This window comes from Antennarius striatus, chromosome 2 (assembly GCF_040054535.1).
Source record: "Antennarius striatus isolate MH-2024 chromosome 2, ASM4005453v1, whole genome shotgun sequence".
NCBI lineage: Eukaryota > Metazoa > Chordata > Actinopteri > Lophiiformes > Antennariidae > Antennarius > Antennarius striatus.
The window spans coordinates 18,666,942-18,690,333 of NC_090777.1; the positions used below are offsets into that span (position 1 = coordinate 18,666,942).

The 23,392-nt window shown below is 41.6% G+C and overlaps 1 protein-coding gene and 1 long non-coding RNA gene across 2 annotated transcripts; one reads left to right on the top strand and one right to left on the bottom strand.

Annotated features, from left to right (window-relative positions):
• Positions 1-3,914: 3,914 nt before the first annotated feature.
• LOC137612845 (uncharacterized) lies at positions 3,915-10,306 on the top strand. The gene is made up of 3 exons (XR_011038878.1): positions 3,915-7,119; positions 8,707-8,823; positions 8,941-10,306. It is a non-coding gene; the product is annotated as an uncharacterized lncRNA (long non-coding RNA).
• Positions 10,307-10,453: 147 nt separating this feature from the next.
• On the bottom strand, positions 10,454-22,999 carry plekhn1 (pleckstrin homology domain containing, family N member 1). The gene is made up of 16 exons (XM_068341569.1): positions 22,826-22,999; positions 20,852-20,942; positions 20,571-20,726; positions 19,385-19,465; positions 18,802-18,892; positions 17,087-17,220; positions 16,475-16,624; positions 15,377-15,457; positions 15,196-15,271; positions 14,797-14,942; positions 14,514-14,657; positions 13,573-13,815; positions 12,896-13,051; positions 12,321-12,566; positions 12,041-12,101; positions 10,454-11,247 (listed from the first exon to the last, which is right to left on the bottom strand). The coding sequence occupies exons 1-16, from the start codon at positions 22,897-22,899 to the stop codon at positions 11,063-11,065; spliced, it is 2,115 nt and encodes a 704-aa protein (XP_068197670.1). The 5' UTR covers positions 22,900-22,999; the 3' UTR covers positions 10,454-11,062.
• Positions 23,000-23,392: the final 393 nt, after the last annotated feature.

Consider the following 23,392-nt stretch of genomic DNA (forward strand, 5'->3'; position numbering starts at 1 on the left):
ATGTAAGTGGCAATAAAAAAGAGGATTTGACTGATTTATTTTTAATTTATCTCTTAGATTCTGCATATTTGACATTGTCAGCCATTGCTGACAAAATCAATATGCGCAATCAGTTGGTAAAAAAACCCCCACAAAAAATCTGATTAGATTGTTCTCATAGTTTTCAAAATAAGAGGAATCAGATATGAATCAGATTTTTTTTTTTTGAACTCTCATTGTTAAATTCTGACTTTGTGTGCAGATAAGATTTGGTTATCTTGACGTTCAAAACCGTGGCATGTCATCTGCGTCAACCCAGAACAAACAAACGATATCACATTTGTGGGCCATGGCATTAAAAATGCAGTAGTCAAACTATTATTGAAAATACGCATGAGAATGACTCCTGCCAGGTATTCATGCTCACAAACAGTTAAATCTGTCTGCAGTCTGGGGTCATTTTGCTGGTGATGACAGAAACCATCTCCATTCCAGTTACTTGGCCGTGGTGCGTGTCGGATCCACAACCTCGGATGAAAGTGACTCAATCCTGATGGGATGCATCTTGACAAGAGATAAACTTCCCAGCATCAGCTCTGAGACCATCATGTCGTTGAGCACTAAGCTGCTCCTACTCTCAGATGGTATTTGGCGCCATCGTGTGGTTAAAAACAAATACTGCATTCGCAGTGGCTGTACGTGTTTATTCCACGCGGAGACTTCCTTCTTGGACTGAAACATGAGGCCCACGGGCCCAAAATGAACCACCCCATCTCTTGTTAATTACACGTCGTGGGGGGGGGGGGGTGTGGGTGCTGTTGAAAATAAATCGTTGGATTTTTGTCACGAATCCCAAACTACTCAAGCACTGATGAGTGCTGTTGGTGCAATTCCAGGCGAGGACGATGTTGTTTTTCGATCAGATTGTCATGGAATCATTTTCAATCCTCTCTTTTTTTTTTCAAAATTATACACTTTTTAATAATTATAAACATCTTCTAGATTCTGACAACATAACAACAAACAGGAATTAAATCAGAGCAGCAAAAAAATGAAGTAGTTTAGAAACATTATGAACTGCATGGAGGTTGGAGCGTCATGTGTCAAATAAAGAAGATAAACATGTAGTAGACTTACGTATATACAACAAAGAAGTGAAATTATGTGCATCATGTCTCATTTTAAAGCAACACAAGATAGAATATAAAGCGACATTATGCGCATTAGTTATATTTTTGTGATTGTGCATTATTATCTCAAAATGCCTCATACCACGGGAGTTTGTCATTCCTGTGGTGTCAGGAGGAGAAATGGAGGCAGACCGCTGATATATTTGATTTCAGTTCATATTTCATATACATGTCGTTTATAAATGAATAATTTATTAATCAGTTTAAAAAACACCTAAGTTACCATTTGTTTAGACAGCTAAGTCCTCCTGTATGAGGTCTACATCAACTTGTGTGGTATTTCTTACCCAACAGTCAATATTCTTTCTAAACAGTCTCCAGAGGTCTAGAACAGGCCTCTTCTTCTTTTTTCCCCTGTTTTCTGTTTTTCTACACTTTGCTCTAATTAGATTTTCCACCCTTGTTTGACCCACAAGATGCCTCCAGCCCACGATGCTTGGAAACAGGACCGTCCTCCAGCTCCTTTCTGTTTAAGCTTGGTGTCACTGAGCTGCTGCTGCTGAATGCATCTGTTTACTGGGCTTTGGTTAATTGACGCTGAATTGCCGGGTCTGACATGGAAAACAATTAGGATGAAATTCTGTCGCTTTAGCTCCGGTGAAGCAGCTCAAACAGATTCCGATCTCCACTGAACTGACTCACCAGAGCCTAATCCTGTTGATGGAAACAGAATCCCACCCGTGTCCAAACGGCCCGCCGCCCCAGGTGCAGCGGCGACACAGGCCCTGGCTTGTCCTCCTTTATCACAGCTGATGAATTGAGAGGGCCCTCCTGGGCAAGCAGCCCGGGCTGTTTGGCTAATTAGTGGCTCTGTTTTCTCATAAATACCTATAGTCATGAAAATTAGGCAAGTAAAGCTGGTAGTTACAGCTTGTGAAAGTTGGTGATGTGAAATCTTATTGTAATTTGATATTGTGGAGGGAAGCTTTTAGGTACCTGGAAACTTTTGTTTGAGTGTTTTAAAGTCTGTGACACTCAAAAGTTACCCCGCTGTGGAATGGAGACTGTTAATGGTGAGGAATCAACAAAATTCAGCCCTTCTGATTTCATTCAAATAGAATTTTCTTGTCATTTCAAATCACGTGAGATGTCTGTTAAATCACTAGGAGGCCATCATTGTTCATGAATACGTTCAGCTGCAATTAAACCACACTATGTACATCTGTTAGTGCTGAATAACAGCTGATCACGTGAGTCATTTTGTTGTTACTCAGTCCGACTGTCTGTGACCAGAGGCTCAGGCCATCCTGAAGAGGGTTTAGTCCAACGTCTGTTTCATAGATTCAACAGCCCAGGGGTTAAAGAGCCCCCAAAGTGTTGAGTCGTTAAAATCAAACTTGAATTAAGGATTACTTTGTTCGTCTGTCTTCCTGTAGATTCCACGAGCAGTTGTGAAACTATCAAAACGAATCTAAACTAAAAGAACAAGAACAAAGAGCTTTAGATGTTATTTGTAATAAACATAAATTTTCTTATACATAACTTTCTATATATATTACATGTAGTGTGAATGTTTTAGTTTGGTTTTAAAATGTTTAGAAAAGGGATGTAGGAGAGACTGGCAGCTTGGTAGCTTTGCTCCTTTTAAGTCGTCTATATCCTCCAGCATGGATTGCGTTCTTTTGTTTTACTTAACTCTTTAATTTGGGAGGAAAACTTACCTGACTTACCTGAAGAGAGGGAGAGCTGCAGGGCACCTGATCCAAATCCTTTAACCATCAGGGACTCATAGAATTGCTAACAATCCCAGTCACCATTGAAGCAAGACAACATAATGAGTCCAATGGAGCCGGCCACGACCGTCTAGCTTGTCTACAGAGGGGTTTTTACTGCTATATAGCCACACTAAATGCTGGCAATAGATAAAATGACATGGCTTAACTTTAAAAAAAATCCTTTACCCTATGTCTCATATTGATAGTAGACTTTTATGTATTCATTTATGTCAATAATTTTAAATTTATTGTAACCATTATTAAAATAAATGTGTTCCTGAATATTTCTGCACACTTGGATCCTTTAAAAGTCTCATAATGTATGATTTTGATGGTATTCTTGAGTCCACATCCTAGCTATGTCACTGTGTTATGACTATGTATTTAAATGTAATTTCACAGTCTATGATATAGAGGGATAGTAAAGCTGAACAGGCAGGAAATGTGTACTTAATTTTGTGTGCAGTGAACTTATCATGATTTTATACATCAGTGAACCCAGTTGTATTCATTCATTCATTCATTCGTTTGTTCGTTCGTTCGTTCGTTCGTTCATTCGTTTGTTCGTTCATTCATTCATTCATTCATCCATCTCAGCATCTTCTGAGTTCTGTTCTTCAAATGAACATCATGTACAAAACCTAATAGATATCTCTTTAACACCATGACAGAATAACAGACCTAGAAGTTCTCATTTCAAATCTCAGCTCTGTGCAACAACAAGTCAACTGTAAAATGCCAAATTAAAAATACTGTGTACCCAACTGAGCGGCTTGCTCGCCAGCATCTATTTAAAGCTCTGAAACATTACGCCTCTGTTGGAGATCACCAAGAACATTGCATGTATTGCATGATCAGAAGCACCTCTCTATATTTATCAAATCATGAGGCGCGCTATTCCGCGTGCTCTTGCGTAAGAACGCCCACCTTAGCCCATACAGCATGGAGGAGCTGAAACAACAGGCGTCCTAACCCTTCACCTCCTGCGGAAAGGACCCCCCACTCGGGCAGGATAGGTAGGAAACACACATGGATGTACATGATCTCATGCATTCAGCAAGAAATACAAGGAAACGAACACTGTAGATGTTAGAACTGATAGAACGTTTGTGGCATTTGATTGTTTTTGTCTCCATATTTTTTGAATTTCACAGCAGAATTTTGCTGTTGACCTCAGACGTTGTTATTCAAGCTCACAATTTAAACCCTGAAAAACTATGATGACTTTTGGAAAGTGTTGCTTGTGATTTTGCAGGTTGTGCTGCTCCCTCTTCGTCTAATGGAGGCGTTTGATTACAGTGTGGAGATCTGTGATTGTGACTGGGAAAGTGTGTTTGCCGTCTGCGAGGAGTGTAGCGCACTTCCTCCTTCATCAACAGTCGTGGACGACTCGGAGAAGACTGACTTTGAAAATACTGGGTCGATGTTCACTAAGAGGCTTCATAGAGTCGATCCAGCAGCGGGCTTTGTGGATGCTGACCTCCCCATCGATGGCCCTCCGGACTGTGAGAGCTCTCCTGCGGAGCATTACCTCAGCAAACGTGGCGTCAGTGGAATGGAGAACGTCCTCTCGGGCAGTGAGGAGGATAAACACCTGCTGGCTGTCAATATGTTCTTTGAACAAATCAGAAATACACCAGAGGCTGAGAGGTTTGCTGAGGTAAGCCCAACAAGAGCAGGAAATACCGGAGAGGCGATGGAACCCTGTAGCGATGGCCAACAACCCAGCATCCTCAAGCAGCGTGGCCCACCCGCCTGGGGTGAAGCAGGGGTATGCAAAGAGATTTCAGATCCATTTGGCATCGTCAGCAACATCGAGGAAACCATGAAAAAACATCAATCTGGTTCCAACAATTCACTGGAGGTTGCAGCCAGTGAGTCAGAGCCCATGAAGAAGAACCTCACTCGCCCCGACACGGATTCACAGATCGTAGAGGAAGTCTGCACAAAAGCCACAGCGGATGAGGCAACGCAGTGGCGTCAGCCCCGTGACCCTCCAGACAGGGTTGAAACTTTCACGTCAGACACAACAAACACAATCAGAACAGTGACCCGGGAGTCGCCACCGTCTGCTCCTGGCAAGAGGAAGAGGAGGAAGAGGAGGAAGAGGGGGCAACTCAGTGCTGGACACGAGAGGCCGGCTTCTTTTCTTGTTAGTGACTTGACTGAAAAGCAGGATTCATGGAGACAAACATCAGCTCTGTGTTTATCTGATGATGATGGTGGTGATAATGATGGTAGTGCGTTAGCAACAGGCAACTGTCGTGATTTACAGCCATTCGGTAGATTACAGCTACAAGAATCAACAATACTGGAGAAACGCTTTGAGTCGCAGGTTCCAGTTTCTGAAGATGTAGCTGTTAAATACGAGCTGACCGCAGAAACAGCTAAATGTGGAAGAGAGGACGTTTGGAGGAAGAGTCTCCAACGGTCTGAGGAAATGAATCTCTCTGTAGCTTCTTGTGGAAATGAACAGTTGTGTACAGCAGCGGTCACTTCACCGGCCCACAGCGTTTCACCGAGCTCAGAGTTAAATTCTCCCTCCGTGGACGTCAGCCAAAGGGACACGCGCTCCGCTGCAAAGTTAGTACTGGCTGGAGAGGCTGGAAATTCTGGCAACAACACACTCTGTCAAAGAGAGGCCGACCGTCAACAACAACTGGGAGTTGTTTTTCACTGCACAGACCAGTGCAGCTCTAACCCGGACTTCCCTTCATCTGAAGATGGTATGAGAGGTTCTGGTGCTCCAAACACACCATTTGAAACCAGACCCTGTCCATTCCTATGGATTCCCACTCTGTTGGACGGCATTAAAACATCGTTAGACGGCCGTTTGGTGTCTGAAAGTCACTGCAGTTTACAGTTAGGCGTTACACGTCAGCAAACAGTCCATCCATCCAGAGCTTTATTGGTTAAACATGCAGAAACACAAAGTCGATCCGTTTCAAAAGACACAACAGATTCTAATAGTGATTCAGATTCCACCACAGCATCTGAAGCAGAATCACTAACACCACCAGCATTAACACCTTCAGCATTCACTATGTCTTCCTTTTGGAGTGACATGGAGAAGGTGACAATCAACGATATTCTGGCAATACGAACGCTCAACGAAGCTCCACCCACTCCACCTTTACAGGAACATGAGCCGACTGATGCGTCTGCTCTGATGGATTCAGGCTTCTTTATTCAGATGGACGAATCTGCTCCTCGACAAACCAATGAGGACGCATCCCGCACTGCAACCTCAGAGCCAAGTTCAGCTTCAGTCCCTCCAAAGGAGACGTGTGGGAGTGAAACTGTTTACACTGATGATACCACTTCTATTAGGGACAGCTCTCCATCACACCACACTGGAGGTGCTCAAACACACCTCAGGAGGATTTCTAAAAATGTGACTGTGCAAAACTTGCATGCCCTGGAATCCGTTCACGACACATGGAGAGTCCAACATTCACAAACAGTAAAGAAAGGACAATTAGAGAATGTCACCAGTGGATACAGGTCTGACAAAGACCAAGACGTGGACCTCTACGCTCCATCTGAGACAAACAGATACACAACCTCCTTCACAGAGATATTCCATTACCTCTTTGGAGGAAAGCAATCAAATCCGAGCCAGCCAGCTACAGCTGACGTAACTACCTGCTACACTGATGGAAATTCTGTCCCTGAAACATATGATCATTTCTTCTCAGAATTTGACATAGGAAGCTTCTTCTCTCTTCTGAACACAGCCGGCAAGACTGAAGACGAGCTGGTCTTTCCCTGCCCTGACTCAGCTAATAGAACTCTACAGTTTCCTGAAGCTTACGATTATTTCTTTCCATCTTCATCATCTGAAGATTCATCTGAAGAATCCGATGAAGATCGCTCCCGTCCTGTTAGGGTGGTGAGCAGTCCCGACCCAAGGTCAAGCACATCTGAGGTGTCTACGGACATATACGAGGATTTCTTCACAGAAAATGATCTTAAGCAGAATTTTTTTTGGAAAAACACATTCTCCTTCAGGAAAATTAGTTTTTCTGGCTATGCGGTCCAACAGTCACAGTCTGCTCTAACTGTGAGATGGAGTAGCAGATCTTTTCAAAGGAGACTACATCCCATCAATGCTCAAGGAAATCCTGATGTGTTTTTTTCCAGTCCGCTTCACTCCAGCTTTGAGAACAGGATTTCCACACAGCTAGCCCAGTGGTCGAGATTCGAAAAAGTAAAGATGGCCATTTCAAATCCAGGTAAGTCTAGTATTATATAATTATCAATAGGAATATATGGAAATATATTTAGTAAAAGGCATGATATAATAAAGGGGACCAAACAAAACGAAACACAGCAGCTAGTTTTAAACACTGCGTTTGATTTCTGAATTAATCCGTCTCCAAAAACCTGACTATCTTTTCAATCTTACCAAGATTTTTTTGCATTTTGCTTCGATAAAGAATAATTTGAGACATTATAGTTTGGCATGTTATTTGCAGGACTTGAAGGGAAAAGCAAATATGGAATCACTGGAATATAGAACACTAAATTGATGTCAGTCGATGAGTGACAGTCCAATGTTAAGTTTAAATACAGTGCCAGTTTTTGTGCACTATATTTAACTGTGCTAAGTGTCTCCAGGAAGGCTGTTGCTTTTAATAACGTTAACCCAGATAATTCTCACTTTTTAATTAACGTTTTTCAAATATTCTTATACTGGTAGATTTAAAAATTTGTATCCTTATCGGTCATTCAGACTTTCAGAAAAGCTCTGTGTGTTTTTCTGACATGTGATCAGTTGTAATGCTGGACAGCCAGCTGTCGTGACTCAGACTCGTACCTCAGCTGTCAGAGGACGCTGACTGGCCTGCAGGCACATAGTGGTGAGGAGTAGATGTACGTGATAACCCGACTTCACTCAATGACGGTCCTCACTAAAATACCAGCAGAGGGTTTAGTTCACGTTTGGCTCTAAAATGGAAATTAAAATACTTTTACTTGAGGATCCGTGTCAAGATAAGTCAATGAATGTTTTAGTTTCCCTTGAGCTGTAATTAATATAATAACCTACAAGTGTCCAACATAGATTCTAGTTACAGAAGTTGTCACTTAGGATTACATTTAAGGTTGACTCAGATTTTTAAGTATTATCAGATAGCTGTTAATGTCTGAACAATAATCTGTGCTGCTGTTAGACTTTGGGTCCCAGTGTGACTCAATCAGACTAATTGCTGGGCCTTGTCACCAGCTATAGGTGCGTTTGTGCTCATTAAAACATTCATGGTTGTGTGAGAACATTTAGAAGACCTAGAGAATTTATGGAGATCTATTGGCAGAGGCCTAATATTCTGTTCATAATTCTATTTTTCCATTGAAGATAAGAAATGTGTGTTTACAAGAAACTTAAAATGAGTCTTCTTTTTTTCCATCTTCAGTAGGATTAGGTCCTCTTCCACAGATCTCCCCATGTTAATAGAGTACACAAACCAAATACTGCCTCCAGAGAAAGACATTCACATTTTTAGCACCTACTGCAGGTTCTCTATGCATAAAAGAGGAAGATCAGGCGAGGTTGGTGTAGTTGGTTAAAACCAGGGGTAGGAAATTGATTTTTACAAAGAGCCACTTCAGAAACCTGAATTGTGTCAGAGGGTCAAACCAACGATAACTTGAACTTAATTCTGCTCAAATTTCTGTACACTCTGTAAATATTTATATTCGGCTATGTGAAATTGTGGTGTTTACTTTATGTAATTTCCGATTGACCTCACGTGGCCTCATCCTGCAGACTAACATTGAATGATTCAAGTTGTTTTCTATCATTTCTGTCACTTTCTCTGAAGGCTTGGACGCCCCCCTGCTGTGTCTCAGACAGTCAGACATGTGTCTGCTTTGTATTGCATTTGCTTCATGGGTACTGAAGACTGCAAATCCCCAAGTTGGAGATGCTTGGAAAGCTGGTATGTCTGTTTATATGTTGATTCAAAAAGCTTCTTTTGAAATTATAAAATAGTTAGTTATATTATTTGATGTTAAGTTACAGTTACAATATTCACTTTTCGTTTTTCCTGAAACAGTACTGTTGGCAAACATAAGTGCTTTGTCAGCCATCCAGTGCCTGCGTAAATACATCATGATAGAGGCTGTGCCTGGTGAAACAAAGGAAATTACATTTCAGCACTCTGATTCCTGACGTCTCTGCCTCTCAATATCGTCATTCTGAGGCGTCCACTTTCATAACATCTAATTATAACAAGTACAAGACCTCCGTCATTTGAAGGATTTTTCAAGTTCCTGATGTGATTTTACATGTTTGCTTTCCATGTTTGCACTATAATTTGTTCAACTGACGTTATATTGCTCCTTCCTAAATGTAATTGGATTTCATTTCAACCCTTCAGTGTGTAAAAACATTCACATGTAATTACAAAACTCTTGCAGCGAGATGAGACATGCATATCGTACAAAAAAAAGAAGATTTAGACATTTAGATATTTGTTGATGCAGCTGGAGTATGTTTACCTGACTACCTGTGTTAATTTTACCATTAAATTGATATGTTTTGTAACACAAAATAATATAAAGTCAATTTTAGTGATTTTTATATTGATCATTTTTAAAAAAAATGTTTTGTTGAACCGTGTTAAGTATTTGCTGTCTGTGTATGGTGAATGATTTTCAGATGATTGTCCAGTGTGTGTGTCTCAATGAGTTATCTCAGTTCAGTTACAGTAAACACCAGATGAGTCCTGTGTTACTCCAATGCACCCACCTGACAGTGAAACCTTTCAAACAGCAGATAGCAGAATGAGTTAATGTTAGAACCTGGGACAATACAATGACCTCCAGCCTTGTGTGGTGCTTGATTGTTGTCATGATGACCCAAAAATGTTTTGGTGGTGTTCCTCATCATGTACTAATATTATGTTTGTTTAGCTTTACAGAAATACAGTACAGAGTACAATAGTTACATATTGTGTCCACTAGATGGCAGTGTTGTACCACAAAAAGAACACAAACCCATATGTTCCAAAAAAGTTTTCACAGTTCGACTTTGATGCAGTTGCAGACATGATGCATGTTATGACTGGGTGATGCATTTCAAAGTATGTCTGGTTCACTGATTTGAGCAAACAGTATGAGAGCAACAAGTTACTTGTTTGCTTGTTTTGTCATGCACAAACTAAATCTAATTAGTCATTGCAAATATACCTATGCTTGGTGTACTGTATTATTATAGATCTTATGAATCTTTGTATTGACTTAAGTTTGTTTTGTGAACATGTTTGCACACATTTGTTTGGCACGCGTTCAGCTAATACAGAGCAAAATCATCCTCATTTTCAGTGTGACTTAAAGTGACTTAAAGTCAATGTGTGTCCATATCCGTCAACTCCTGAGAATGTCTAGCTCTGCTAAAGCTCCAACACATTTACCCTCAAGTCACAGGCTTTGTTTTCTGCACAGCGCTGCTATCAGACAAATAGAGTCAAATCTATTACACTATGAGAGCAGAGAAAGAGAAAAACACAGTCAGCTAAACAATGAGCTAGAATTCACTTTAAAAGAAAAATAACACAAAATTCTTGATAATTTTTAAAGCTTTATTTCCAAACTTAAGTTAACACCTCAAACACAAATCGAAAAAAGAAGCCACACAGTATCAGTACTCTGTAGTAATAATAATATTAGCACCTTTAAGACAATCATAAAGCCTCGTCTATTCGCCTCAATAATGTAAATCTGCATTTACAAAGACGTAAAGACCGATGGAATGCATTTATAGCCTTAACATTAAACAAAAGTAAAATATGAATATAATTAGAAAACGTAAAACATGTTAGAAATACATTAGAAATAAATATAAAAAACTTTTCAGTTTCTTGCACTCACATGAAACCTTTTGTGCAATTTTATATTACATTAAGATACGTAGAACGTACACTACTGCTGTCGTCCTCTTGATGCTACATAACAAACAAATTAACTCAGGAGTCACGTCACTGATGTTTTGTTTCTATCCCAGTCATCTTCATACCTGTACCCATCATTCCTCTGCTTGACGACCCAGTAATGCTGGCGGATTTCATACTGTACGCAGCAGGAGGAACACAGGCTCAGCCAGAGGCTTTAAATATCTCTCTGATAGAAATCTATTGTTTGCACATGTCCAGACGAGCGCTGGGCTGTTGTTTTGTTTTATGACCATCTCTGCTGGGTTGCCATGGCACCAAGGCCCCTGGCCTCAAATTCTAATCCTGTCCGGTGTGCAGAAATTCCAGACGCTGGCTGTATCATTCCGGTATCACAGTCGTACTCCCAAATGTTGTCATAGTCTATTTCCTGGTCATCTGGCTCTGTGGGTTCAAGGTATGTGTGAAGATCTGTAAGAGTGAGAGAAGATTCCAACTCTTCAACTTCAAATACTGAAAGACACACCTCACCCTGAATGATTAAACTTGGATCCAGTCCCAGAACCGGTAGTGTAACATGCCACTGATGCACCACCCGCTACAACAATTACATTTGTTATTTATATTCTTAATGTCCCGTCAAGTCGCTGGTATTTAGGATTCATGTCATCTTTAAATAAAAGAAAAAAGCATTGAAAAGTATCAGATGAACTGTAGTTATATCTGGTTTCATTAGTGATCAAAGAGTGAGTGTGTAACCATGTGCAGTTGTGTGCTATCAATCACCATCTGTGGAACAGTGTTCTCTTACACTGACTTTCCTTCACTTGAGACATCTGCACTAATGGCATTTAAAGCTGCCCTGACTTCCATTTCACTGTTACACTTCCAACATTCAGTTGTGTAGCCTTTAACCTTCTGTTTTTAGGGTTACAAACCCAAGAGTTCAATTCATTGAAAAAGGCAAACGCTGATTAATTTAACTCATAAAGACAGAGGAGAAGAAAGGTAGAAGTTAACATTGGTTATGTGTTTGTTGGTACTTTGAAAGGACTGAAATTAATCCCATACTAAAATTGTGAGTAAATAGCAACACTTTGTATAGACTGTCAATTGGACTGTATTTGGGGGTTTTTTGTTGATCAAAAATCCTTAAACTGTTGATTTTTTGTCAGAATTACAAGTAGATCACAGTTCTTGTAAACTGCAGAAATTATTTGAGCTCTAAGTCTGACCCAAACAACGGACAGATTTCTGGTCTTACCTGACGAGTAATTGTAAGGCAATTGAGGGGTGTTCCTCAGGGAACTTGAAGACAGAAGGACCTAAGAACAGATGTGAAAATAATAGAAAGTTACTCCCTAGGATTAGTTATAAGAAAGGTTCTTGCATTCTTTAAATGATCCCTTTCATCTGTGGCACTTCTGATCAAATATCACCTGCAGAGCAAGTATATACACATTCTTAGCTACCACCTACTCTTTTTAGCGCAACATTCCAGAAACCAGAGTGTCCTGGGAGATGACTGTGTCCATGTTTCTCACCTGCTCTTGGAGTTGGCCGGGCGTAGGCAGCAGCTTCAGCCTGGACACGGCCTCGGCTCTCTGCTCCGCTCGGCATTCAGGGGTCTCTCTCTCCGGGATCGGACCTGGTCCCTGATGGTTGGTAAGGACCAGACTTCTCCTGCAGCCCTTTCCCATGGGAGGGGTGCAGAGCTGGAGAGGATGGTTCTGGAGCTGAGGGCCCTGCTGGTGTTGGTGGTGCAGAATCGGCTCTTGCCACCGATGCTCCTGTTGGGTAACAGTTGGAATCATGTTGGCACAGGGCTAATACAAGTATGTAAAACAGTGATGAAGATTTCATCAGCTTCAGATTTATTAATGAGTAAACATTACATCAAACGGGCCATTAAAAAACAAGTTGTTGTACTTCCTAGAGTCTATTATATTGATGCGGGTGGGTGCACTGACTCTAAGACTGAACTGTCATGCGTGAACACCTCTGATCATCTGATCACGCATGACATATACTGTACAGTATGTGTATGTTTTCACTGCTTGGTGTCAGTCAGGCTGTGCAGGTTTAAATTAAACCTATCCAATAACATTGACCTACTTACCACGACGCCGGCTTCATCCAAGGAGTAGATTTCAGGGCTGCATGGCTCGTCATACAGGGGTGACAGTGGTTGTCTGGGTGCGGACATGTCTGAGTGGCGCTGGGGGAGGGGCTGGGAGAATTTTAGGGTTGTTCGAGGGGTGCTCCAGCTGTTAGACTGATCACAAAAAGATTGGAATAGATCCAGGAGTTAGTCTAAAACACAGGATGACGAGGTGAAAATCCATCCCCATATTAGCCTTTCTCTCTCTCACAGTCGTGGGTATAGAGAAGGTAATCACATAAGCCACGCTGCAGGATCAGATGATGAAACACAGGATTTGGTCTAACGCCAGTCATGATCTGCAGCCGCACTTGTGGGAAACAACCTGTTGACTGACAATTCTGCCTTAAGCTGTCAGTGTTTTGTGTAAGTGAACTCCAATGCCACAGAAACACAGGTTACTAATTAGTGAGTTTTGTTCATGTGCTACAGCTTTCATTCTTTTAACCATCAAGATCTCTTTCAATCTTTATTTCAGACAAATGCCACCTGTTTGCTAATCCCATACACATCCTGACCTCCTCAACTGACTGCTTGGTCTTTCTATTTTAGTTACAGCACATGTGACGTGTAAAATAAGGCAAATGTCTCGAAGGGAATATTTGGTTATCAAGTTAGCCTCCAGACTGAATTACCTTGACCAGTGGGACTTTCTCCAGTAGCTGTGGGCTGGCACGGTGTGGACCGGGGTATGGTGTGCTGTAGATCTGAGAGAGCACAGCGCTCTCGATGGGATGGAGGTAGGAGGAGCGCTGGGGTGAGGAGTAGCGCAGCGACAGAGGTCGTAGGCCACGCTCCGGCCTGGTGTGTGACGACACACTGTTGGTCCTGCTGCCCAGGCGAGAGGTCTCGGTGGAGGAGGGACGACTGGAGCTGTACTGTAGGGACCACAAACACGCACATGTGAATTATGTCTTGAAAACACAGGCAGCTCTCTGTAGCCATGTATTTCTTTTTGTAAACGCAGTTTAGTATGAGAGCTTCATTAATTTAGCGGTCGCGCAGGTCAGAAGATGAACATGTCTTCTGGGCACTGAGTCCTCGCTATTATAATCTAATTGGACGGGCTTCCTGACCCGCTGTTTAGGGAGTGTGGTCAATATCCTGATAACGCTTGATAGCGCTTCATTATTTAAGTTACTGAACTTAACAAGCAAACTGCTCAGAGCTGAATCAGCACATTGTGCAACAGGGTTTCATTTTATTAAACCCAAAAACAGTTTTAATGGGTTCATTGGGAAGAAATCTTCACTTTGTTGTGCTTTCATGAACTGACTGAGAAACATTGCTTGAACCTTTGGAACAGGAGTAGCTTTTTCTCCAAGGCTTTACTTAATTATTAACATTGCAAAGAAAGGTTTTGCTGCTCATCAATACCAGATCAAATTAAAATTCTGTTTTGCAAAGTACACATGACATAACATGACTTGACATCACATCACATCACATCACATCACATGGCACGACATGACATAATATGACATATGACATGACGTAACATAACATAACATGACATGACATTGGTTTGCATACTTCAGAGTACTGGATCTTGACTCCTAGCCTATGACAGACTTACACAGAGGGGCTCAGAGTATCCTGGTGACAGAGGATTGTCTTCACGAATGGGTGGCTGCAGGTTGAGGGACACATGACCGATGGATGACTGTCTGAATTCAGGTTGTCCTTGGCAATGTTCACTCCACCTGTCAAACTGTGGAGTCTAGATGAACAGGAACAAATGTTAGAAATTATTATTTTTAGAGTCCAGGTGGTCATAGCTTGTGAACAGTCATGGATCCTTTACAGCTGAGAACACAGTTCAGTTTTTGAGTTATGTAAGCACGGAGGGTGGGTCTCACCTCTCGGTGCGTCGGGGTGTAGATGATGTCATATACAGGGGGTGGAGGACTGAGAACGGGCACATCAGCAGCTTTGAAATTCTGAATCCAGTCACAAAACTCACTCCTGTCCAGACACGTCACCACTATGGGGTTGATCAGCTTTCCTGGGAAGAGAAGAGGGGGCAGGACAAAGCCTGTCACTCGCTCCGTTCGCTCATTGGAATGTGCTATGGTCAGATTGTCATTCTGGGGATAAGTCCAGCTCATTCATGGGGGGGTTACACTCTGTGACGTGAGCAAATTCACAGAAAAGCCATGCAGACTAAAACATGGCAAAGAATGTTCACTGGTAGAAAGCCTTTATCATGACTTCTTATATGTGTAAAGTAGAGCGGCTCACTGATTCATGGTTATTACCTTCAATCATAAAAGTGTTGGGCTTGACGTCTTGACAGGGCGTGGTCACAGTAATCATGTTGAGAGGAAGTTTTCCCTGCAATCACAATGGCTTGTTAAAGCAATCTCTTGACACACTGCATGTAGACATGACTGGTTATGATTAATCTTCACAACAAATGGTCAGTGAAATGGAGTTTACCTTGTAAAAGAGGCCATCATCCTCCTCTGACAGGATGATCAATGTGGAAGGGTACAACACCAGCAGTCTGTCACTCTGCTCCTGTGGGTGTAATAGATAAAGTAAATGAGCAAATCCAATTCAACCTTGATCTTAACTTGGAACTTGAAACATTTTGCATTTTTCTATTTATTTTATATTTTGGTCAAAACAGAATGGCACCAGATAGTTCTGACTGTTATCCAGTACCATTAAAAGTATAAACCACAGAACCGACCATGAGACCTGGTGCAAACATTATAAAAACAGCATTTAACATTAACATTATGACTCTGTGAGATGCAACCAGTACAATCCCAGTGTGCCCTTCGGTGAAAACAGTCAGTGGGGCTTGTAAAGGTGCAGCAGACGGAGAGTTTATCTCTCCTCTCCCTGTTCGGAGGGTGTGTCCGGACAGACAGCTGACATTCCAGCTGTGAGGTGAGTCGAGTCACTACGTGAGCCAGACAAATGCTTCACACACACCCAGGCCCTAAATCTCACTCACTTCAACAGGGATAGAGTTAAATAGTAATATCTCTGCATGCTGTGTCATGACTTGTTGCTTTCTTTGGCTACTGTCTTATCAGCATTATTTATTTATGGTCATGTCTGATTTGGTTAGACTGTTTTTGTCAGACGGATGTAGGCTTCAGTCTTACACCTTGACAAGGAAATAAAATAGTTATTTGTGCAAGACAGCTACTGATGCCCTAAATATAGAACCCCCCCTCTTCATTCTATCCTTAAATTATGTTGAGGTAATGTGTGACTTACGCTATTCCAAAGTGTTTGTGTGTGTGTGTGTGTGTGTGTGTGTGTGTGTGTGTGTGTGTGTGTGTGTGTGTGTGTGTGTGTGTGTGTGTGTGTGTGTGTGTGTGTGTGTGTGTGTGTGTGTGTGTGTGTGTGTGTGAGTCACTTGGATTTAGAGCAGATGTGATTCTCTTTGGATTCATCATCAAAAAAATTCCCAGAGTTTGGTTGTGGTGTATTTCCTTGGAAAGGCATGAGCTAGAGATTGTGTCTTACTTCTATGCAATCGGTGAGACTCATTTGTAATGTAGAGCAGTGACATCGTACCTGACAGGGCAGGTGTTGTAATCGGGCTTTGGTGACATAGATGATGGCGCCCAGGCTGTCGCGCTGGGATCCCTCCCACTCGTAGATAGGCTCTCTATTGATGGAGTTCCTCAGCTCCTCTCGGACTTTGGGGGACTTACTCTGGTTTACCTAGACGGGTCACGCAAGACAAAATAATCAGTAAGACACGTGTGAACTCAATGCTGCCCCTTGAAGCACATTTAAACACCATGATTGACTGGTTATCCTCTTGTTTTCTTCCCTTTTGACAAATCTAGGTTAATGTGTCACAACCACCGATTCCCAACCTGTGGGTGTGGAGGCAGTGCCTTAAAGCCTTAAAGACGTGAGGGTTAGTGAGATGTTGACTATGTTGTTTTCATGGCCGCTCCCAGGTATCTAGACCTCTAGGAGAGTTAGCAATGTCACGAGTGACTCACCAGATCTATACACTCTCATACACTTTATCAGAAGAGGGTGAGGCCAAAACACTTTCCTGGCAAATTTGATGAACAAATAAAATGAGCCAGTTATGTTTCTATGAATTTTTTTAAAAAAGTGATGCTAATGGAGGCAAAGAAGCATCGACATTCAAACGTGGTCGAACTGTACCTTCACTCTGGTGCAGTTTTCAGCTGCAAATGCAGTTCCTCCATTGGCCTCAATGTTTTCTTTCAAAAGGCCAAACCATAAGTCCATTTCTTCTTGGTTGGCACAGTAGACGATGATGGGGTTCAGACTGACACCTGCAGGATGCAAAGGTCACACAGAAAGGGGAAGTGTTATCTAGACTTATCATTCTGAGACCGTTTTCTACCACGGTGGTGAATCATTACCGTTTAGAACATGTTGCACAATAGGTACAGTAAATACTAACATATGTTCATGAGGGTAAACCACATGCTGGAACCCTTATGACCTGCTTCACTTGGTATTTTAAAGTCATAGCAGCTTCCTGTTCCCACACAATGACTCCCCAAGAGGAATGAGCAGGACACTGGATGAAAAGCGCTGGAATCTCCCTCCGCCGATCAGCCCCACACATACCAGAGATAACCGGCACAGATAGCTTATTTCTCCCCAACCCCTGGCGCTGTGTTATAAAAGCTGGGAGCATAGTTTGCTTATTGCTTCTTAATAATGTTCTGGACTCAGCTGTTGACTTTCTCTTCATCCTGCCTGTGTTTCTTACATGTTTCAGTGTGAATCACGTGAAAAGTCTTGACTGGAAACAGAAAATTACACTTTGTTTCCTCAAATCCGTACAAGCGTTTATAAAACTAACATTATCTAACTTTTATATAGAGTCTTAATTAAAACCATGTGACTGGCCACAGGGAATTTTTATAGACCGTCTCGTGCCGTGTGGGCTTCCTTACTCCCTCACATTCATGATTTTCCGCTAACGCTGATTCATGTTCTCAACCGAGTGATGCAGGTCTGACCAAGGAAGTAGCCACTCTTTTTGACTCAGAATTTTGTCATGCTTCCTCTACAAGTTTCCTGTCAATGCTAACTCACCTAAACTAGCAAAAGAATCACGCTGAATAATGAAAGCACATGAAATTAAAAAATCAAGGCGAGAACAGAAAAGGAAATAGACAACAGGTTTAATCCAGATTATTGTGATGTTGAAGGGAAGAAAGCAGCATTGAAGTCTGCCTGTGTATAGATTGTGATGAAACTGATAAGGTAATACAAACAGAAATCTTACCCTTCTTATCACTTCACTCACGGTTTTCAATTCCCTTGTTTTAATCCCTTTTTCATTGATTTTATTGGTTCCCAAGCAGATACTAATGCCATGCAGTCATTACGCCAGCTTACTCCTACTTAATGAAACAAAGTCAGGTTACATTGTTGTCGTTCGTTCACAGTTCAGAAGCTAAGTGGCATTTCTAGCGGACATTAACCTAAGTAGTTTTTGGAATGTGCTCTAGATTATAGGCAGTGACAGGGCTGAGAGCAGGAGCGGGGGGACAGCTGGACAGAGTGGGGTGCACCTGTTGCTTAACAAGCATGGCCTTTCAGGCTGCTTTGGCCCCCTTACCGAGGGTGAATGGGGCTCAGCTCGAGTTAGTCTAGGGGTTGAGTGGAGGTGAAGAGGACCATGGCACCTTTGAACTACTGGAATGTGACAACATAGGAAATACTATCGCATGAAAGCAGCAAGCTGGACTTCTTGTTTAAAAGAAGTTTACCTTTGGTTTACTTTGACTCTAACTATAAGTGACTGATTATCACTTTTGATGAAGCTAATTCAACCCATCATTCCTGGGCTGTACACCAGCACCGTCTCGTGTCATGACCAAAGAAGTCGAAATTACCGTTTATTTGAAAGGCGAATTCCTGGGGCTGGCTGTGGTTGCAGTTCTGTTGCAGGTTGCAGATGGTGAGTTCTTTTAATGGAAGAGTTCCCTACAGACATAACAACGAACAAAAACAACACATTTTCACACAACCAAAACAGTATCTACAACACCATCAACTCCATTGAAACTAACTGCAATGTTAAAGATGTTCCCATGTTATTAATCTCTACGATGTTGAGGTCAGAGTAAACTGATGATGTATTCCTGTCTGCTTTACACTTGCCATATTCCTGTCTGCTTTACACTTGCCATCATTTTATATTCTGACTAAGACTGTGGACAGGTGCTTGGTTGTCTCTGTTTGACACAGGAGTTGAACTCTCAACACATTAAAGTGATGATTAATGGCTCCTCAAGCTGTTTCAGACAGAGAGAAACATACCATCATACTTTCTGTTTACCAGCGCATGGCAGGTTGACACGGTGTCGATGTTAAGGTAACATAAAACGCCTTATTGGGATTGTTATTGATCAAATCAATCCTGAGGCACTAGCAGACGTTGAGGAACTCAGGCCTGTGTGTCGACATCAAACTCACCTGGTACGTCAATCCGGTTGGGTTGTTGGAGACAAAATGAAGGTGTGTCTGGAAGAGATCCAGGTAGCAGTCGTGAACATCCTGCAGGGAGGATATGAGATGTTAAAGGTGTGTGAGGGTAAGACACACAAATTGTGTTGTTAGAATTAGTCTTGTCTTTGGGATTTAATGTCTTGTAAGAAAACCAGAACCACTTGAATTACATTGCAGTCAAAATTTACATTCCATTTAAATAGTAGAGCAGCTGATTTCACACACAGGCACATTTTTAATTTTAGAAACCAAGTCTATAAAATTACCCACTTTAGCGTTGATGAAATTATGCACTGCATGCACAAAAGCACATGTTCTGTTCTAATTTATCTTCTTGTTTGTCCCCGTGGACAGCCTAATAAGATTCATAACATTAATTATTAATGAAAACCTTCTTGATGTTTTTTTGTATTAATTGAAGTTTGGAACTTTTTGTTCTGCATCATCCGCTGATTCATGGACCACCAGCATGAGATGTTCCAGCCTGGGAAAAGTTGATGTTGGACAATGATTCTCGGAAATACAGGGATTTCCTCATTAACCAAAGCCTTCATTTAAAAGTCATCAATCCTAAATGTTTCATAAATGGCTTTCTGTCAACTCTTAGGTAATACCTGTACCATTTTCCTCCCCTTTGTGATGTCAGTCTATGTCAGAAGACAATGCTTTCTCTTGCCTTCATGACGGCATTCGTTCCATCAATCTGTTGTGTCACAGCTGACAAGCTCCCGTTCTCACAGCGAGGAGCCGTTGTGTCCTCTATCAATCCCTGGGATCAGAGCACCTCTCTCTGCCCTGAGGTTTTCTCCCAGAGACGTTTCGCAACCTCAGCAGCATCGAGCGTGTCCCGACAGAGGCTGCGGTCCGCTGCATGGAAGCCTGCCTGCATTATTCATAGCCAGCCACCACGTCAATGCCAATGGCAAGTTTCAGTGTGCTCAGCCGCCGTAACAACATCCCTATTTATTTCATTCTGTTTTGACATACTTCACATGGATGACTGTCATGATGTGTCACCACAGGCGTGCTCATTGTTTAAATCCTAACCTACGATCTTAATGAGGATTGTGCAGCTTTAGTGTTGTTTTCTTTTGTGGTGGTTTTCCTGGCATTTCCCCATAGTGTCATTAAATTGTTTATTTGCTCCTCTCACCTGGCAGTGGATGAAGCGGAAACGAACTTTAGAGCTATGAATCATCCGTCCGTAATTCTTCACATTGATGCTGCTTTTCTTCCAGCCACTGGCCGGATCGTATGGAGGATCCCACTTTATGTTTTCTATTGTCTGCAGATCTTTATGGGACATTTCCTACAAAAGTGAAGTTTAGACAAGACATTAAACCAGTTAAACCTGCTGTCAAAAGAGACATTGCAATAACAATCACTGTGCACACAGGAGAGCAGTCTGTTGGTATGTAGATGAGAGGTTTTTACCTTCCTGGGGGTGACGGTGCACAGGATGTTGATAATGCTGTTCGACTTCTCCTGCCCCTCCTGGGGATTCTTTTTGCGAAAGAGGCGACTGCTGCACAAAAAAAGAGAAAAACATTTGCTATAATTCACTCTTAAATGTTTATTCTTTCTTTTATGTTTACTTCTATACAGCTTCAACGAGCTACATTTCCTGTTTTTGTGAGTTCTACTGTTGACAGATGGAGAGCTGACCTAAACACAGGCTCAGCACACGACTGTGTTTCACTTCAATTTCAGGGTTGATTACTTATTTCTGTGATTTTTAACATTTTTTACACAGTGATCAAGACGTATTCGGCATTAGCATTTTTTACTTTGGATTTTAATTTGAGTCTCAAAGTTTTTTCTTTTGTCCTCAGTCCATCAGTGTCAACCATTTAAATGATAAGAACAATCAGGCCTTGTGTTTCCAATTGTGGAGAAATGCGTATGAATATTAGCTTTCAATGTCCCTCTTTGTTCTGGATGACCCTCATGTGTTACCATTAGTGTCATATCTTTATGAGGAAGTCCCCCTCAACCCAGAATACAATTATAAGGGTTGGAGGTTGCCCTTACAATATCAGCTTGTAGTTTATCTGCTTATCTGAGCACATGCGTGCCCGTCTCCTCCCTCCAACAACACAGGCTTTTGTTTGCATGGTGGGAATGAAAGCTGGCCTTATCGTCCATGTCTAGCATCAATCATTGATTAGAGTGAAGTGAGTGATGATATTCCACTTCAACCATTTTAACAATGCAGTCTTGTGCAGAGAAAATATCATTAACATTCATGTTGATGCAATTTGCTGTTGTAAAGTAAAAAAGGAATGTAAATAGTAGGTAGTCGTAAATTTTGACACATTGCTGTCACTGCTTTGTGATTCAGCCGCTCCTTGCAACCTTCATTTTTTGTCTCTATAACCTGAGCTTTGCCTGATTCTCCAGAGGAATAGAGCAAATAGCTAACAGAAGGAACAAGAACACAGAGCCTGTTGTCAACACAGAACTACCGACCAACTTGAAAACAGGTTTGAGTCTTGCTTTTGAGGCAGAAATCCCAACCACTACGTGGTAAATGTTTGACAAAGCCATACCCATCACACAGCACAAGGCTACAGACTGGAGGCTAATGAGAATCAGATGAGGAGGTCCAGCAGGGTGGACTCTGTGAGGGGGTCCATCTGTACCCAGAGTAACATGTCCAGACATTAAACCTCATGGATCAGAGCAAAGCAAACAGAGAAACACGTATAACCAGTTCATTCATCTAGAGATCAGATCAGTCCAAGCTATTGACTATTATTATAATAATAATAATAATAATAATAATTATTATTATTATTATTATTATTATTATTATTATTATTATTATTATTTATCATTATTATTATTTATGCAATTTCCTCGGGGATTAATAAAGTATCTATCTATCTATCTATCTATCTATCTATCTATCTATCTATCTATCTATCTATCTATCTATCTATCTATCTATCTATCTATCTATCTATCTATCTATCTATCTATCTATTTATTATCATTATTATTATTATTATTTGAAGGAGAACAAGAAGAACAAGAACAAAAATAATTATGATAATAAGATTAATTACAATACTTATACAAATTGTAGTCACTTCTTGTTTTTAGTGGGACACCAGAGTCATTGGCACAGACATATGCTGACTGGATCATTGATACTGTAGGCTAGACAGGCTCCACTCAGGCAGGACTCAGATCCTGTGTTAACATTTGATCCTGACCCTGGCCTCAAAAAATTCACAACCTCTGTTTCACCCCCGCTTCTCAAACCCTGAGAAATACCGAGAATTCCTTCCAGCTGAAACACACAGTCTTAAAAACAAGTGGTAGTCAAGGGCAGGACATGTCATCAGCGTGGAGCAAACACAGGGACACAAGTACAGTAAGAACACCTGAACACGTTTAGCTCACCTGTTTCTGCGTATGAAACTCTTGCTGGAGAACCTGAAGTTGTGCTGGGGGACACATGACATGCTGCTCCCCATGATGCTGTGATCTGTGTGCTTTGCTCCTCTCTCAACGAAAACGTGTACTCCTTCTGTGATGGATGACAGTAATCCAGACTGTAATGTTTCCCCCTCTGAAGTCAGACTTGAACTAAAAGAGAAACTGGCAGGGTGAGGGCTGTATAGAGTGTGTAAGAGGGGTGGAGTCTGTACGGTGTGTCACTCTGTGTGTGTGTGTGTGTGTGTGTGTGTGTGTGTGTGTGTGTGTGTGTGTGTGTGTGTGTGTGTGTGTGTGTGTGTGTGTGTGTTTGGACTCACACCTCCCATGACTTGCCTCTGTCTGCTAAATCAATCCCAACAACAAAGACGGAGGGGTTCAAGTGTGGCGTTTCACACCTTCCAGGAGCCAAATGGAGCTGATCGTTGGGACAGTCATGTAATGAGTGGCCAGCAAACATGTTGGATAGTTTGTGTGTCAATCACAAAAAAAAACCCAGCAGGTCCAGACATGAAAAATACCGTCAACCTTCAG

Bases quoted from the DNA above. Each gene is read 5' to 3' on its own strand.
- plekhn1 (XM_068341569.1), bottom strand. From the start codon at position 22,899: ATGGGGAGCAGCATGTCATGTGTCCCCCAGCACAACTTCAGGTTCTCC. The intron at 13,052-13,572 runs GTAATTCAGTCT...TTTTGTGATCAG, and splicing joins AGAAAGTCCCACTGGTCAAG to TCTAACAGCTGGAGCACCCC. The intron at 12,567-12,895 runs GTAAGTAGGTCA...GTTACCCAACAG, and splicing joins TGGATGAAGCCGGCGTCGTG to GAGCATCGGTGGCAAGAGCC.